Source organism: Panicum virgatum, chromosome 9N (genome assembly GCF_016808335.1).
Source record: "Panicum virgatum strain AP13 chromosome 9N, P.virgatum_v5, whole genome shotgun sequence".
In the NCBI taxonomy this organism is placed as follows: Eukaryota; Viridiplantae; Streptophyta; class Magnoliopsida; order Poales; family Poaceae; genus Panicum; species Panicum virgatum.
The window spans coordinates 50,880,291-50,895,598 of record NC_053153.1 but is presented as its reverse complement, the minus strand read 5'-3'; the positions used below and the strand labels follow the sequence as shown (position 1 = coordinate 50,895,598).

General features: G+C 44.6%; 2 protein-coding genes across 2 annotated transcripts; both read right to left on the bottom strand.

Annotated features, from left to right (window-relative positions):
- Positions 1-2,775: 2,775 nt before the first annotated feature.
- On the bottom strand, positions 2,776-9,002 carry LOC120688103 (3-hydroxyisobutyryl-CoA hydrolase 1-like). Its single transcript, XM_039970272.1, has 14 exons — positions 8,833-9,002; positions 7,738-7,818; positions 7,583-7,651; positions 6,041-6,104; positions 5,782-5,861; positions 5,612-5,695; positions 4,730-4,814; positions 4,287-4,372; positions 3,863-3,984; positions 3,726-3,786; positions 3,547-3,645; positions 3,349-3,450; positions 3,230-3,271; positions 2,776-3,120 (listed from the first exon to the last, which is right to left on the bottom strand). The coding sequence occupies exons 1-14, from the start codon at positions 8,866-8,868 to the stop codon at positions 2,983-2,985; spliced, it is 1,149 nt and encodes a 382-aa protein (XP_039826206.1). The 5' UTR covers positions 8,869-9,002; the 3' UTR covers positions 2,776-2,982.
- A 470-nt stretch (positions 9,003-9,472) lies between these two features.
- Positions 9,473-13,660, bottom strand: LOC120688102 (AT-hook motif nuclear-localized protein 10-like). Its single transcript, XM_039970271.1, has 6 exons — positions 13,300-13,660; positions 12,301-13,014; positions 12,129-12,181; positions 11,159-11,290; positions 10,312-10,473; positions 9,473-10,213 (listed from the first exon to the last, which is right to left on the bottom strand). The coding sequence occupies exons 2-6, from the start codon at positions 12,860-12,862 to the stop codon at positions 9,881-9,883; spliced, it is 1,242 nt and encodes a 413-aa protein (XP_039826205.1). The 5' UTR covers positions 12,863-13,014; positions 13,300-13,660; the 3' UTR covers positions 9,473-9,880.
- Between the last annotated feature and the right edge of the window lie 1,648 nt (positions 13,661-15,308).

The following is a 15,308-nucleotide window of genomic DNA, read 5'->3' as shown; positions in this document are numbered from 1 at the left end:
ACAGCAAAGATGGGGCTATGCCGTGTGTCCATTTGTTTGCCGTGTGCTAAACACTTGGCACACGGCAAACATGCCTGTATATTTGCCGTGTGCTACATTCTAGGCACACGGCAAAGAGTCTGTTTGCCGTGTGCCCGACAAAGTGCACACAATAAAGCTTCTCGCACACGGTAAAGATGTCGTCTCCCGTAGTGGCGGCGCCAAAACAAGAGAGAAGGTTTTGGGTATCACTCAAAGCCAGCATTGTGGAGGGTCTTAGCCCACCATATTAGCACTACCATTTGGATAACCTAGTGCTAAACTTTAGCACTTTTGAGAATTGGCACTTGGATCCAAACACCCCCTTAAACTTGTGGTTTTGCAGGTTCGTAGTAATGACTACTGTATATGTACGTGATGGCATTGAAGCAAGAGAGTTGCAGTGCACGGAATCCGTCATTGTTCTGCCGCAAGTGTGAAAGCAATCAAAACCTATTGACAACGAGGGTACGCACGTACTCTACCGGTACGTAGATCTCAGCATAGTTCTTGGTCCCAAAATCCTGTTCTCGATGTGACGATAATGACCATCATCGAGAGAGTGCGTCACACGCGTTCGAAGTTTATGGATGAACCAGAGATTTTATTTCATGGCATGCGACTGCTCCATATATACATGGTCAACCAAACAATTTTTCTGAAGACACTTTTCACAATTTACTCGTAAACAAAAAAGTCTACTTTTGGGCTAAAGAAAAAAAAGGTAGGTAGAGGTCCTAGCTATAGGCAATGGTGAAGAAAACTGAGTACCAGCTCGTGTGTTTTTTTGGCAGACCGCACTTCTTTATATGTACGGTGAATTGATGGTCAAGGAGAAATGGCATGATGTTAGGTGTAAAGCTTGACAATAGGAAAACATAACTAAGGTATAGTATACCCTGTGTCGCACGGTAGAAAGTGACATAAGTGGCTATGGACCAAATGGTTGTAGTAAGATGCTTATTTAGAAAGTAATGATATATACGAGCAGCTTGTACTTGTACATATTCGACTGATTCAAGCTTCTCCGATCACGACTCCAAGTCTCTCCAACCTGAAATTCCTATCTTTTCATGAGTGATGGGCAAAACATTTACACGTTTCATAAAAATTCCTAGCTATCTTTTCTCCAAGAAGATCGTATCTTTCGGACTTGAAAGATTTTCGCGACCATGAAAACACATAGTGTTGCTCGTTCGAGTGATGAGGTGACTTGCTTGAAAGTCTTCAGCTGGGTGTTCCTAGGCACGCCTAGCTCCAGCTCTGCAACATTAAACCATCTACAGTAGTAGAGTACTTACAGGCAGCGGTATTATATTGCTCACTCTCTCTCGCACACAAAAACTGGGTTTTTTTTCCTTTCGAAAACAGATATACGATAAATTTTGGCCCGCAGTTTTCGCACCATGAACAAGAAAAAATGAATAACTTTCTATTCTCCAACCGTGCGGAACATAGGCGATAAATGCAGAGCGGCAAGAACAGCTGAAAAGAGGACATGTCGCTGAAAGGGAAATATCAGAAGCAGTTCTTGGTGCAGTAGCTAGTAGGCTGCCAGGGGAAGCAATTCTTAATAACTGAATGAATTAGTTGGTGCTGGGTCTGGGTGGTCCAGGTAGCGGTTGGGACCGCCAGAGATTTAATTTCGATTCGATCGTTGAGATGTGTTTCGTTTCATGGACTTGTTTGTTGTTAGCAGATCGGTCGGGTTAATTTATTCGTGCAACTACTATTGCATTATATTTATATGGGATGAACTTATATCCAATCTAGCTCAAGTTAGTATATAACTGTAAGACACAGATACTCATATACATTAAACACACTTATCATATGAGCACATTGCTCACACGTCTTGTTTTTTTATGCACCTCCAATAAAATAAAATATATACGGTGTAACACAAGAATCCAAAACGGCCAAACCTATATAATAGTAAAGATCGAGATGGTATGCAAACCTGCTCCTTTGCAACTTTGATCCAGATGCTTGCCACCTGTCCACCTAGACCATCGGATGCAGGGCTCTGCACCTCGATCTGCTCGGCTCCTCCAGTCTCCAAGCCGAATTAGACGAGAATAAAGAATCTCTGCGGAGCGCCGGAGCCACAGTAATTTTTTCTTTCTTTGAAGAAAAGAAAAGGTAAAAGGAGAAAGATAAAAGAATCCATTGGGGATGCCGACGGCTGAGAGAAAAGCACACGGTTTGTGAGGCGGAGCTAGGCGCTAAGGAGAAAGCAAGAGGAGACTTTTTTATGGAGCCCGTGAGTCGAGACCTAGACTGGTTTTTATACAAGCCAGATAACCATGCGGCGTACGATCGAGCCCTGTGTGTCTGATGCAGATTTGATACGCCATGACTTGCTGGTTCGTATTGCTAATTTGCTAGCGCTGTTTGGATAGAGGAAATGAAAAGGAGCGGTCTCTATGGCGCGGTTAAAGGCAGCCGAGAAAGTGACGGCCCCGTACTGTACTGGATAGAGATCGTCTCTTGAGTTGCATGAATGATTTCTCAATCAACCTGTCTTACCAACACCACTAACAGTAACAGCTGCCTAATGCTAGCTTCAGGCTACAGCTAGCCTAGAAATGGTAGTGGGGCAATTTAAGCATTGTGGGCCGTACATGGGCCAACTCCACAGGCCTACGCGCCCACCCCCCACAACATCATCGTAAATATCACAACAGCGATAAGACGATGATGAGGCGTTAACGCACAAGGTTAAGCATGGTCTGACTAAGAGAGAAGTCTTCCACCGATACTAAATGGCATGGATTCCTTCAATAAAGGAGTTTTTTCTGTCATAAAAGTTTTTTTAAAATTTTGATGCAGTAAAAGTTTGACCTACAAGACATATTAAGCTTTATTTTGTCAGTAGTCGTAGTCAGGACTCATCACACAAGACGATTGTTATTCTAGACGGACACCAAGGCTCCGTTCAACTCTTTTCCTTAATACCTCCAATCAAAGCTTGGACTCAACATTTCTTCCATGGGAACGTCTGGCAGGTAGGTTCAAATCTTCCCACTGTGGGTCATTGATTCTGGAGAAATATTGTTCAACGGCTGCATCATGCACTTGTTCTAACCTTGGAGGCATCCACTGCAATTACCGGATAAAAAAAAGCACCAGAATTCAAAGGTTATATCAGATGAGATTAGCCATCTATAATAGATCCTAATTAATGTTTGAAATATGAGGTCATCTGTACCTTTGGGTTGCGATCTTTATCTAACAGTATAGCCCTGCATCCCTGCAACAGAAATTTAATCTCAAGTGTAGACATCTTGGTCCACAAAGAAGAAAAAGTACAGATATATCAATATTTACCTCAAAAAAGTCACGGCTGAAGTCACCGCGCATGACATGGCAGACCATTCTATATTCCCGACGTAAGCACTCCCCAATAGTTTGAGTTCTCCCTTCTCTTATCTAAAACCAGACTACCAGAGTTTCAGAACAATGAAAGAACTATACTGCCATGGGCACACTAAGACACTAGAAGATGGGTAAATTTTTGAGGGATACCGATCTCAGGGAGATTTTCAGACTGGTAGGAGAGGCCTTTTTCAAGGACTGGATTGTAGCTGCAACCCATTCATCAGCCGAATTTGAAGTTTCTTGTTCCTGACAAAAATAAATACTAATTAAGCAGAGGTAAACAGGTGAAACCATAGAAGCCGAACACGAACTGTAACACAACTCACAAGAGCATATATGATTTCTTCAACTGTTCTTTTGGAAAAGCATTTGTTGATCATTTCCAGCCTGCAGAGTGCCAAAAATTTAAAACTAACAGATAATGAATTAGGATAATGCAGTCATTTGATCAAAGCAGTCTTACCTATTCAGAGAGCTGTTTTCTTTCAATGATGGCTGATGAGAAAATTGATCAATAATACCACACAAAGCAAAAGGATTGGAGGTGTCCACCTTTTTAAGCGATTCCTCCAGTAACGGCAGCCTCTGGGGAGAGAAGAGTATTTACTAGGGATTATAGACAGATATAACACATACACAGACTTAGGATGTAGGGCAACCATCATTGAGAGCATGCCATTGCTAGATTAATGAGGTCAGGATGCGTACGAAATAATAAAACCATAAATGGAAATATTGAAAGCAAAAAACGACAGCTACATTTTCTTTGGGGGGAATTCTGTTCCATGAATGTAAAACAAAAGGGGCAAGGTGATGCTAAATCCATGAGTTAGAATTCAAATTACAAATGAACCTACAGTTAGAATTCAAATTACAAATGAACCTACATTTAACTGGACAAAATGAGTTGCCAGACCACACGCATGCATTTCTGCACCATCCAATCTTGCACCGGCAAGAGCAACATACTCTCCTGGAGAAAAGACATGATAAAAGTTTAGGAACAACTGAAGATATCTTTGCATTATCCAAAAGAGTAAACAGTTTCCCTCGCTCCATTAAACCTAGTAGACCCAATAATCATATATAGACAATCAGAAATCTGGACACTTATGTTCCTTTCTACGATTATGGATACACATTCACTTTCATGGTTCCAGAGATCAATTGCACGAGCACTATTGTTCAAAATCAAATAAGCACATGACCATTCCAAAACTGCAAAGGTGAATAGGAGAATACATGACAGTTCAGGGTTGTGAATAATATCCAGCAACACCAATACAAGTCACAATGATATGGTTCCAAAATAAAGAGAGAAAAGAACGACCATAGAAACCAGGTAGCCGAGACAGAAAATAAGAAGCCCCTATATCTGGAAAGAGTCCCAATGCTGTCTCTGGCATTGCAAAAAACTGCATGAATATCAAATTATTGCACTTGAAACTTTGAAAGTATTCTGGTTATAAGAAAAATTCAAGCTAGATTCTACAAATTTCAAATGAATAAAATTACTAGTTTAGATTAAACTCACATAAAGTCAGTATGACAATTGAAGCATGATCAGGAAAAAAAATCAGACCTAAATTCATCAAAAGAGGTACAAAAGATTGTGCTGGGTAAAGCCACAAGAATGTTACACGGAAGAATTGTTTTTCTACCCTATAGTAGAAATCTTCGAAGTTGTTTCTTTTCTCCTTTCCTTTCTTATAAATCTAAGGCATAAGTATATTTGAGGTTAAAACCTGTAAAATGTTATTCTAATTGAAAGGCAGCCCCTCCCATGTCTTAACTGTTTAAAGCATTGCTATTCTCTATGAACTAATTATACCATCAACTATGTATGAGTCAACGAGAAATCTATCCTCCAGAACTTGGTATCCGACATTTCAATGTTATTAACAACTACGACTCATGTAGATTGAAATGTGAGCAAGCACTATGAATACCAGCATATAGTAACTTATATAAAAGAGCGAGCTTAAGTAGCATATTGTGTTTCTCAACCACTACACAGTTATAGTTCCTCATCAGCCGAACCTCATCTAACTCTGGATTATTTAAGGACGGAGCAACATTCAGCAGAACCTTAAACAAGATCTCAAGCTGCATCGTGGTATGCAAACTTTTTGTGCACTGTACAGCCCATCTTAGAAGATATGACTAACGAAGGAAACAAGAATATCATTTGAATTTGACTAATAGTATATACCGTGTTTTCGGTCGCAACTCGAAACCTTCCATGTAAAGAAACACCAGCACCTCCCCCCATAACAATTCCAGCAAGAAGAGAAACCTACAGTCAAATGGTCAGCCCTTAGAGGCAAGGAATAAAAAATTTAATTGTTACATGGAGAAAAACATTGAAAGTGTGTGGTTCACCTGAGGTTTGCTATAAGTTGCGATGATGTAGTTTAACAAAAATTCATTTCGGAAGAAATCAGCACCGTATTTCCAGGTGTCTGATTCATGAATTAGATACAAAATACAGTCAACCAAACATGTGGAACGAGATTATATACATATGCTACATGATAACAGTCACAGGCATTGCACAAGGTAATGGAAGACAGTGAAAAACATAGAAAGCAATCCATTCTGGATTTTTGATATCACAGAGACAAACTTAAGCTCTAAATACCATTGTTTATATCCCGGACAACAGCAGCAACATCACCTCCAGCACAAAATGCTCTTCCTTTCCCCTGAAAGCAAATGATGGTTGATAGAATAACAAACAACAGTAGCAACTGAATGCACCAAGGAGATGAAGAGATGGTAATGAATGATGATTATATCAATCTAAGAGAAATAAATGAGAAATGTCTAAAAAAAAGAAAGACAAAGTAAGCTCCAGGTACTAAATGGAGAAGGTATTTTAAGAAGCTAGACCCTCAATATATACACACACACAAAAAAAAACAAGCAGTTATATTTGCAAATAATTTTTCTTCAAGGGTTAGGGCAACAAAAAGCATCTGTGCCACTAGGTTATCTAAGAATCATGCACTTCAATCAAGCGGAATAAACATGCTTCAGAACAGAATAATCACATCAGACTGGATGTGTTCTTGATTTGTTTTTCAGAGAAATAATTTGGCTATCATTTTCTCTGTTACTGCCTTGTTACTTGGTAATTCTATTAACATGTGCTCAACAATAGAATCAGGGGTGGGCCTACTATAGATTCATGGGTATTCAATTGAATACCCAAAATTTTTGGCCAAAAAATTTATATACATAGTATACAACATATACATGTATCAAAAATTAGAAAATAAGAGCATCTCTAAAAGAATTCTTAAATCCTAGTCTCTAACTCTTTGTATCATTATGTAGAGGGCCGTCCTAAATATTACTTCTCCCTGTATTATTGTGTCCCCATGGCAGTTTCCGTATACCGGATATTCTATATTATCGTGTCGCCACGGTAGTTTCCTTATACCGGATATCCTCTTGTTTGAACCTTGACATATTAGGAAACGTGACCCACGAATTTGAAGGATGAATGTCTAAGATCCGGTTCTAAAATGGCAATTGGGATAAGGTGTGGATTTTTGTTTCATAGATCTATAAGGGAGAGAGAGGATTTAGGATGTTGCTACCTCGAAGGATTGGCTTTAGAGAACTTTTGGAGAGATTTTTTCCACTAAAAATCCTAAATTTGTAATTAGAATAGCTTTTAGGGTGTATCTTAGACATGATCTAACATCACAAAACAGGCTTTCAAATCTCATATTGCCTCTTGGGCTCAAATGACCTACTCCCCTCCTCTAGGCCAAGCCGCGACGGACCAACCGTGACTCCCAACCGGCACCGACCCTAGGTCCCCGCCCTATCCATTCCAATTCCACTTCCCCCTTCCCACCTAGCTGTGTCCTTTCCTCTTTCGGCTGGCGGCAACGAACTGTAACGCCACAGCAGGCGCCAACTACCTGCGATGAGACACGAGCAGTCTCCGGCTATGGGAACTGTAAAGCACACTGCGGCGGCCAAAAAACTTTTTTTCATCCTTTGAAAAAGTTGAATAGCTAAATCTCAAATCCTGGGCCCACCCCTGAATAGAATGCACCCAAGTAGTGAGCTCAGATTACAAGAGCAGAAAACAAGACATAGATATCTGTATTCCAAGTTAAATCAAATCAACTTTAAATGATAATAAAAACACAGTTGCATCAGATACCTTCATAATCAACACTTTAACTCCATCATCTTTCTCGTAAGCAGTGAAACACCTCAAGAGTCCCATAATCTGCAACATGAAAGCAAAATCATCCTGCTCCCACTATTCCCACACTAAATCCAGGTACAAAATACTACTGAACTCTTAAAAAATACCATTGAGGAGGAGAGAGCATTCAGCTGCTTTGGCCTGTTCAAAATCAGTGTCCGTGTAGAGCCATTTGCTTCTATCAAAAGCTGGCAAATAGAGGATAGTTGAAACTGTTTTTACTTTTCTGGTATAGAAAACCATTAGACAGTTGTTACAGTAAGTTGAACTGAACACAATAGTCAGAATACAGAAACAATACAGATTACAAAAGGCATGACACTTGACAACGAGTGTGAACTGGTGTAAAAACAAACCATCGTCACAAGCAAGAACAACACTCCATGATTGATGGTTTTACTGAAATCTCACCAACCTGATTGGGGCCTTGTTTAAATGCGTAAAGTTTTGGATGTAAAGTACCGTAGCATTTTTGTTTGTATTTGATAACTATTGTCCCACCATAGGTTAACTAGGCTCAAAAGATTCGTCTCGCAAATTATAGACAAATTGTGTAATTAGTTATTTTGTGTATTTACATTTAATACTTAATGCATGCATTCAAAGATTCGATGTGACAGAATCTTGTAAAGTTTTGGAATTTTGAGTGCATCTAAACAAGGGGTGGATCTCAGAACTAAGTATAGACAGGACAAAGGGTCAAGCCAATTAAAGCCAGAATTACAATATTACCCGCTGGGTAATGGCTACCATCACTCCAGCATGGTTTTTAATCCTTCAAAGCACGCCGAATTAACGTTTCCTGGACTACTAGTTCGACAGAACAGGAAGCAGGCAACGAACCTACAACTAGCGAAATCGATCGAGCAGCAGCTACTGAAAGCGGAAACCAATCCTACGGGCCAAGGTAGCCGTGAATCATGCATACTCAAACTATCACAACACTCGTGTGGTAAACGTTAAGCAACAATCGAAGTTAATCGAACACCGCTGAACCGGCAGAGAGAGCGAGCTAGAGCTGCGTGGAGCAGATGCAGAGCCGAAGGAAGCGGGCGGCAGGCTACGTATGAAGGGTACGCCCGGAGAGCGAACTGCGAGGCTAAGCTAGCCCGATCGAATGGTAGCACGGGCACGGCGCACGGCGAATAGGTTGTGTGATGAGAGAACGACTTGGAGACTCGAGTGGGGAAAGGGGCCCTGACCTGGTCGGAGTCGGCGCCGGGAGGCAGCGAGGCCATTCCGCCCTTCGGCGGGGCAGGCAAGCGGCTCGAGGACGGCGCTGGGAGGGGACGGGACGCCGGAGGAGGAAGACGAGAAGACTGGTGCCTGGTGGAGTCTCACGAAAGATTAAAACAAGTGGAGTACGAGTAGGAGAAGTCTGCACGGGATCACGACGAACGGCCGGCCATCATCATAGGTAAACGTCGCCGCAATCGGAGGCCCACGGGCCATATTAGGCAGATCCGAAAGCCCATGGTCACCATCACAACAGTCAACAGAGCAGTTTCGGTTAAAAGACAAAAAAAGAAAAACCGTCCTCCTAGACAGCAATGACAGAATCAGAAATTGGATCAAAAAAAAAATGACAGAGTCAGAAACATATCAGCAAACTGGCGGTCTAAGTGATCTCTCTCCATCCATACCGTCGGACAGATCACAGAATGAACCCTACTGGATAAACACATTTCTGTAGAATGGTGTACTCTTAAGCGAACTTCTAAAGCTCACACAGTACATAATCTCATTTTGACGTATCAGAATCACAAAATTCCTCGTGACAGCCAGTCGCATCCCACAAATGAATGCTCCAGTAAAAATGCACACATGATAAGCAGCAGAATATAAGGGAACGAAACAAAACTGGATACCATCCTGAATTAAACAGAGCATTCAAGTAAATCCATGATCCATAACACTAGAGAATGGTATTTTAACTAGCCTAGGAGGTGAACATCTCATCAGGCATCCATCACAACTCGCGTTAGGGCCTGACAGACAGACTTTTAGGACAAAGCTACAGCATTACAACAGCGGCTAATTCGAATTAAATTAATCTTACTCGGGGAAACAACAGCAGGTGAGACCATGAACCCTACTCTCCTAGCTAGCTTAGCTATAGCAGATACACCGTCACCACCGATCAGAGCAGACGACCCAAAAGGATCATCCATAGCAGCAGTACCAATCAACCCCATCAGCAGCTTCCTCTCCAGCCCCAACCAGAAATGGGGCACTTAGGGTCGAGCAGTGTTAGTTCGACATCATCTTCATGTCAGAGTCATGCCTGTTCTGCTGGTGCGCCGAGAGGGACCAGCCACCAGACGCGTAGGCAGGCGGCATGTGCTGGTGCTGGTGAGGGTGCTGGTGCTGGCCGGAGTGGTTGAAGGGCATGGCGCTGTGGTTCATCAGGCTGCCAGAGTCATCAGATGATGCACTGGATGTGCCGTCCGATGGAGGGCTGGTGGCCACTGGAGGTGGAACGAAGGTAGGCATCTGTGGTGGAGGAGCAGACATTGGTTCGACCTTCCGTGCCTCGGCTGGCTTTGATTTCTTGCCCTCTGCGATGAAACTGGCAACCACAACCTGATGATAATCAAAAACAGGTAGAAGTACAAAGTGGTCAGCGAAATAAAGCGAACAAATGTCAGCTAGTAGGAAGAAAGTCTACAAGCTGATCAAACCTGAACAGGAGTTGCTGCCATGAGCATTCCAGCAACACATCCTCCAAGAACTCGTCCATCAGATCCTGCAAGTGCCACACTTAAACCACCAGTCCTGCTGCGAGTGTCACCATCCTCCGCAAGCAGGAAAGAACCAGATAGTGAGATGATCTCAAAGCGGCCCTGCACAAGAAATTGTACACCATCAGAAGACGAAAGCATACCATTGTCGAGTGGAATATTGAATATCATGCATAATTTGTTCAGTTAATTGCTCAAAGTCCTTTAGCTTCAGACTCTGAATTTTTGTGAAGTGGCATTTCTACGCACGCACCAACTAGACCTATTGCGAATACGGAAAAAAAAGAGAAAAACTAGACCTATTGCCATATGGCATCCGATCTCCTTTGCATTCACATCAAAGTTCCAAATTTTCAGTACAGTTAAAAACTTAAAATCCAATCACAAGAAGGAGAAAAAATAACTCTGTAACTTATAAGACAAATTGTTGTGCTCTTCAATCCCGTAACTTCAGATGACCAAAGACAGAATGAAGAAGCCAACAATAATAATACTTTAATCAAAGTCATAAAGACCTTGTTTCCCACCAACCAGGTGGCATTCTCATCAACCTGCCAAATTGTTAGTTGAAGTCTGGAGTGCAAGATGGATCAGTGACATATTCTATAAAACATTGGAGAAAGCATTTTTGATTCACGTATTGTTCTGAAGCATAGTAAAAAAAACATATATTTCCAATAAAGAAATCAATCATAAACTCATAACAAAGAAATCAATATTGAACGCATTATTTAGTACTTCAGAATGTCATAATTTCCATTAGCACGAGAATAGTACAACATAATACCTCATAAGTAACTAATCCACCAGATGTAGCAGGCTGCCGAAGAGTTACATTGCTAATTGCACCATTAGCAGAAAGGATGCAGACTGTGCGAGGACCTTGCTGTGAGAACGTCATTATTTTGGATGCAACATCCTGCCAAGAAGCAGACATTTCAGAATGGAAATGAAAGTGATAATCAACTGAAAATAAATGAAGAGATAGCCGGTACTCGTAAAGAATAAATTGGTACCAAACAAAGGTCCAACAGACTCCAAAAGAGAAAAAAAAACAAAAGACATGTCTTGGTCTTGCACCATGCTTTACAATTGGCTAACGGTTAACAGCTAGTATAGAAGAATTCTAAGTGGTTTGGCAAATGTTGAGGATGCACAGAATTACTCCAATTCAAACAACAGTCAAAGTAAATGCAGGTAAATACTCAAGATCTATCAAATTATGAAGTACCAGGTCAGAAATACAGCAACAGAGAACAGCATATGTCACCGTACTTGCCAGAGTAGTTTGATCAGCATGAGCATTTGTTTCACCCAGCTATCTACCATGCACAGTCCATGGTTACACTCTCACTCGAGTGAAGACCGAAGACCAGAGCAACCAAAACAAAAGGTGTCGCTGCTTGTATCCCCTCACCGTACAACGCAGATTTCAGGGTCGTACTGCGAGCACTGGACTATCAGTCTGGATCAGGAGAGTGACGAGTGCACCACGCTGACCGTGGGGCCGGTCAACTGACAGCCCTGCTGGGAATCTTAAGGACACCCACGCGAGCTCGCAACCTGCCGGGCTTCGCAACGGCATGGCAGAACAGAGCACAAAGGTCACAGCACCGGTGACTTGGCATTCCGGCAAGAAGGCCACACCACACAGCCACGCGCACAAGGAGATGCGCGGACTCGCAGATCTACACCCACAGACGGCGACCAAGATGCAGCCAAACGTTTGGAAGTTGACCAAGATCTGTAAATCTTACCTCGCCGGCCTTGACCGTGAGGATGTGAGGGGTGAAGGCGATGCCCCAAGAACCTGCACGGGAGGAGGCACGAGCGCAACGCTGGTGAGATTTAACCGACGAGACGTGCACAGGATGACAGGGGGGAAGCAGCGCCATGGTAGGAAACTGAGGACGGGAGAAGAACACGTACCCAGGGCTTCGAACTGCTTCTTCTTGCCGGAGCCTGGGGGCCTGCCGCGGCGCTTGGCGTTGGGGTCGGACGGGGGGCTGCTGATGGAGAACCCGCCGTGCTGCTGCTGGCCGGGGGCCGCGGCGCCGCCGGCGGAGGCGGAGGAGATGGGGGCCAGCGCCAGGGCCATGCTGCCGTCGGGCGCGTACTTGCGCGGCCGCCCGCGCTTCTTGCGCATCAGGTCGCCCATGCCCAGCACATTGCCCCCCGGCGCGCCCGGCGCTCCCGCGCCCGCAGCGGACTGCGGCGGCGGCGCGTACAGCATGGGCGCCGCGTGGTGGTGGTGCTCCGTCTTCCCCGCCATGTGGTCGAACGAGAGGCGCATGCCGCCGGGCATGGGAGCCCCAGGCGACGGCGCCGGGGCCGCCTGCTGCTGCGCGAACGGCGGCGGCGGAGGCTGCTGGTGCTGCTGCTGCGGCGGCGGCATAGAAGACTGCGGCGGCTGAGACGCCGGTGCGGGCACGGGCGCGGCGGCGCCGGCGGCGGTGGCGGCGGGGAGCGGGGCCACGTCCTTGGTCTCCATTTGCGTAGATCTATCCGCTTGGCAGCTTCCGCCTCCTTGTCTTGTCGCCGCTGCCGCTGTGCTTCACAGTGGCGGTGGTCCTGTCGAGCTTGGACTCGGCTTTGACCAGACAAGCTCAGTTGATCAGAGACCTTGTCCTCCTCCTCCCAGCACTGCAAGGCACTCAGCAAGGCTTTAGCTAAGATTAGAGCACTAGTGGTAACATGGAAATTAAGCGAGAAAGCACGGCCTCGGTCTGAGCTAGTAGTTAGCTAGGTTGCTCGCCAGAGATAATATTTTTCAAAATCTAGAGCTAGGAGACGGATAAAAAAAACAAGAAAGCAGCTCGGGAAGGAGGGAGAAGCTGGGGGAGGAGGAGAAAGCGGAGAGGAGGGGAGATTAGGTGAGAGTTTGGAGGGGGGAGGTGACTGATGCCTGCGCGCACGCCAGTACGGTACCTAGGGGCAAAGTGATTAGCACCATGCCATGACTCCCTCTCGCTCGCTTCGTCCTCCACGAGTCCTCACTTCACACCAAACGCCACTCGCTCGCTCCCTCCTTGACCTCTAGCTTGCTTGTTTCGCATGCAATGGGGACGAGATGGATGGGAGAGAGAGAGAGCCTAGCCAGCTAGCCTTGCTGCTGCATAGGGGTTAGAGAGAGAGAGCAAAGCGAGGAAAAGAAGCAAGGTGGGAAAAGGAGGAGGAAATTACGGGAAATGGAAATTAATAAAAGCGAGACCAATAAAGAAAGGGAGAGAGTAGGCGAGAAAGAAATTTGCTTCGCGTACACACACGCGTGGACTCGTGTAGAGAGAGAGGGAGAGTTGTGTGCAGTGTACCTCCTCCCCCGCTGCCAGTATCAGCAAGGAAGCAATAAAGACGGAGGTGAAGGGTGTGGGGACGCTTTTTGGCTCGGAGTTCGTGAGAAAGGGAGACAAGTCATAACTACGCTTTCCCACCTTTTTACTCCTCCACCAACCACCATTCTCCACCGCAAAACACACATAAGGGCCTTGTTTGGTTTTATCTCCTTATTATTTTGATCATTAATTATGATGTCAAATAAATTCAATTTACAAAATTAATTTCAAAACTCCGCGCTAGTGACTCTGAATAATTTAATAAGACTTTTGACCGTGTAATTAGAGGATGGTTACTGAGCATCACTTTAGCTAATTATAAATTAATTACCGTCATTAGATTCATCACGAAAAATTAAACTCATCTCTAAAAAAATTTTACAAATAAATTTTATTTAATATACCATGCGAATTTTTTTTTCAAAAAACATGTCAAGGCCACCCATAAATGGGTATAGAGAGCAGCTCTCTGTAATACTGTCCACGTCAGCTATAGAGATAACAGTAGACGTACTGTCCACGTCACCCATAAATTCAGGTATGGAGGGCACAGATTTCTAAATTTAATGTGGCTACATGTCCATCATCTTCTCTCTCCATCGTCTTCTCAAACGGGCACACTCAACCCGTCCACCTCCGCATGCTTCTCACGAAACTCACCTCACACCAGCGGTGGCTCGATGTTCGGGACCTCGACGGACCTCGATGTGCTCCGCGGCACCTTGTCCTTGTGGCTTCAGCACTGGCCCGCCGACCGCCGCGCCCGTCACCCCATGAACGACGCCCGCTTGTGCTATCTTCCCTGCGTCCATGCTCATCTCTCCGGCCGCGGCCGCCCGCCGCTCGGCATCTACGGCCTGACGCGAGCTCCGGCCGTCACACCCATCCTCGAGCGTCCTGCCTGCACGCATCGGCCTGACTGCGCCCGCCTCGCCGGGAGAGCTCGAGTTGTGAAGGAGCTCCGGCGGCCGTGCTTCGCTCGCCCCTGCTCGCACCAGCCGCGCGCCGGCCACGCGCCAGTCAAGCTCAAGTGCCTCCATCCGGGCTTCCAGGCTTCTCTTTCCTCCAAGGTGAGGACGAACAGAGGAGGAAGGAAAGAGATAATGATGGGCAGATGCTCTCGGTGGGACCCAACAACGTGGATTCCTGTGCTATCAGTCCAGCGACAATTTTTTTTCTCTCTCTTCGCCTCTCTCCTACGTGGAGCCCTTAGCGACACTTCTTAGCGACCCGTTGCGGGTGCCCTAAACAAAAGCCAATACCAGCTCCTACCCCAAATTCAAAACGCCATTTAAAAAAAGTAAGGAAGATGCAAAACACTAGTTTGTTTACCAGGATGCTCCTGGTACCGCCAAGTAGTCCAGCCTTTAGAGCGTTTCCACCGGATTATTCATCCCTCGCAGCTAAAATAAACTCTCTGTTACCAATAACTAATATATGGAAGAATCCCTTCAAGAGTGAGGTGTGTTTTGTAGTGATTACTAGAAAAATTTATTAGATACTATAAACTACTTCCTCCGTCCCATAATACTAGTCATCCTGGGATTCAAAATTTGTTCCAAAAAACAAGTCACCTTACTCTATTTAGAAAGTGCATATGCATGT

Excerpts from the sequence above, each read along its gene's own strand:
- LOC120688102 (XM_039970271.1), bottom strand. The coding sequence starts at position 12,862 with ATGGAGACCAAGGACGTGGCCCCGCTCCCCGCCGCCACCGCCGCCGGC. Across the intron at positions 11,291-12,128 it reads TCACGGTCAAGGCCGGCGAG|GATGTTGCATCCAAAATAAT; the intron begins GTAAGATTTACA and ends GCTTCTTGGCAG. Across the intron at positions 10,214-10,311 it reads TGGCAGCAACTCCTGTTCAG|GTTGTGGTTGCCAGTTTCAT; the intron begins GTTTGATCAGCT and ends GATTATCATCAG.
- LOC120688103 (XM_039970272.1), bottom strand. The coding sequence starts at position 8,868 with ATGGCCTCGCTGCCTCCCGGCGCCGACTCCGACCAG. Across the intron at positions 7,652-7,737 it reads ATGCTCTCTCCTCCTCAATG|ATTATGGGACTCTTGAGGTG; the intron begins GTATTTTTTAAG and ends TTCATGTTGCAG. Across the intron at positions 5,862-6,040 it reads TGTCCGGGATATAAACAATG|ACACCTGGAAATACGGTGCT; the intron begins GTATTTAGAGCT and ends TTCATGAATCAG.